We start from the raw sequence: 1,761 nt of genomic DNA, 5'->3' as shown, positions 1-1,761 counted from the left end.
CATTTATAATTTTTTTGTAATTTTTTAATTAATTAACTTTTTTCAACAGTAATTTTAAATATTGTATTAGATCTGGTACACATTATGGTTTAACTTTATATTTGGCTCAACATTTTTCAGACTACTTAACTTTTGATTTTTCTTTTGTTTCAGATTATCTAATGAATATTAGACAAAGAAAATTCAAAATTGAACTGGTTTGAAAAATTTTAAACCAAGAAAAGTTTAAAACACAACATTTATAAACTGTAGATAGAGTGAATCCCATACCTGCCAACCCCCAGAGTACAAAAATCTGGAGACATCTAAAAATCTTTGCATTGTAAGAATGTCATTTTCGACAATATCTGAATACTATCCGAAAATCACCTGAAGCCCTTCTGAATGTTCCCGACGTTTCTCGGTTAGAACAGCAATTCTTGCTATTGTTCCCATAACCACTCCAACTTTCTACCACGTATTGTGCAATTTAATTGGCTGATTTCTGACCAATTACGGTACTTGTTAAATATAGCCTATATCAATTTGAATGCTCCGTTTTATGTTTTTCGATCCAGAACAGCTCAAATGAGAGCACTAGAATCCAGTTCTTGTTTTATTTTCCTTTTTGACATCTCGAAGATAACGAAATTAATGAACAAAATTAATGTTGAAAAAGACCACGGTAGGTATTTCCTGGGAGATTTGGTGCTCTAACCGCGAGACCAGGAGATTTGATGAAAAACTTGGAGACTCCCAGGAAAACCGGGAGAGTTGGCAGGTATGGAATCCCCATAAACCAGTGTTGTCACACAAAGACATCCCCACAGAATGCTGTACTACACTGTACCTTCCTTGACACTGACACAGCCAGTTGATAGGATCTGCCTTTCACTCAAGCCATTGTGTAATTGGGACATTCCATTTTTTATCCCAAACCCCCTCCCTATGGAAGGCAATAAATATTCTGACAGGCCCTTTTACTCTGAAGTTAGATTTTGACCCACCCCCTGTTTCTGAATAGAATAGAGACTCCGACTTAAATTATAGTGATTCCGACCATCATTTCTAGATAAAATAGCTATTCCAACCCCCTCTACTGGGGCAAAAATTCCAGATTTTGACAGTGTCCTACTTGACATTACAAAAAATGCCTTCCATGGGATGGGGGGGGGCTGCGGATAAAAAAATGGAATGTCCCATTGTATCATTCAGTAATCTGCACTTAGCCAATCACTGGAGTACACTACCACTTTTCCCACTAATTACCATCATCATACAAGTTAATATCTACTGGATCACCTGTGCTGCTTTACCAATTCTTTCCTCTTTCTTACTCTTTTCATCTCCCTTCTTCTCGTGAATAAATACAGTCACTTTCAAGTTATCTTGCTTTCTTCTTGCAGGGATCAAACTCCAGTCTTTGTTACTACAATCAACGGGTTCATCGAGTTCGTAATCTTTTTCGACGCTACAATCTGATCCCATAATGCCACCACCAAAATGACCAAAGCTGATCAAGAAGCGCTTGTGAGATCAAATAGTTGACAAGGGTGAGCCGCGCAAAGGACTAGCCCACACTGCATTGTTCAGTGCTTAAAACAACTGAGCGCCGTTTTCTTTCATGGTGTTGCCCAAAATATACTTTGACGTAATCAAGCCACAAACGAAAAACATGCAACTAAGGTACTCTTAGAAAATTCCTCAATTCAATTTACACAGCTGAGGACCAGCTGAAAAGTTTTTGAGTGGAGCGAGTGGAGCCAAATACCCGTTAGCCAG

At 38.0% G+C, this 1,761-nt stretch overlaps 1 protein-coding gene across 1 annotated transcript in view; it reads right to left on the bottom strand.

The window, feature by feature from the left end:
* LOC137993678 (protein-associating with the carboxyl-terminal domain of ezrin-like) overlaps window positions 1-1,761 on the bottom strand; it is a 27,600-nt gene extending 25,839 nt beyond the window's left edge. The window contains exon 1 of the mRNA XM_068839648.1: window positions 1,282-1,761. Coding sequence (XP_068695749.1) covers window positions 1,282-1,467 — 186 coding nt within the window. The 5' untranslated portion in view covers window positions 1,468-1,761. The remainder of the gene's footprint in view (window positions 1-1,281) is intronic.

Source organism: Montipora foliosa, chromosome 2 (assembly GCF_036669935.1).
Source record: "Montipora foliosa isolate CH-2021 chromosome 2, ASM3666993v2, whole genome shotgun sequence".
Classification (NCBI taxonomy): Eukaryota; Metazoa; Cnidaria; class Anthozoa; order Scleractinia; family Acroporidae; genus Montipora; species Montipora foliosa.
This window is presented reverse-complemented; position numbering and strand designations above follow the sequence as displayed.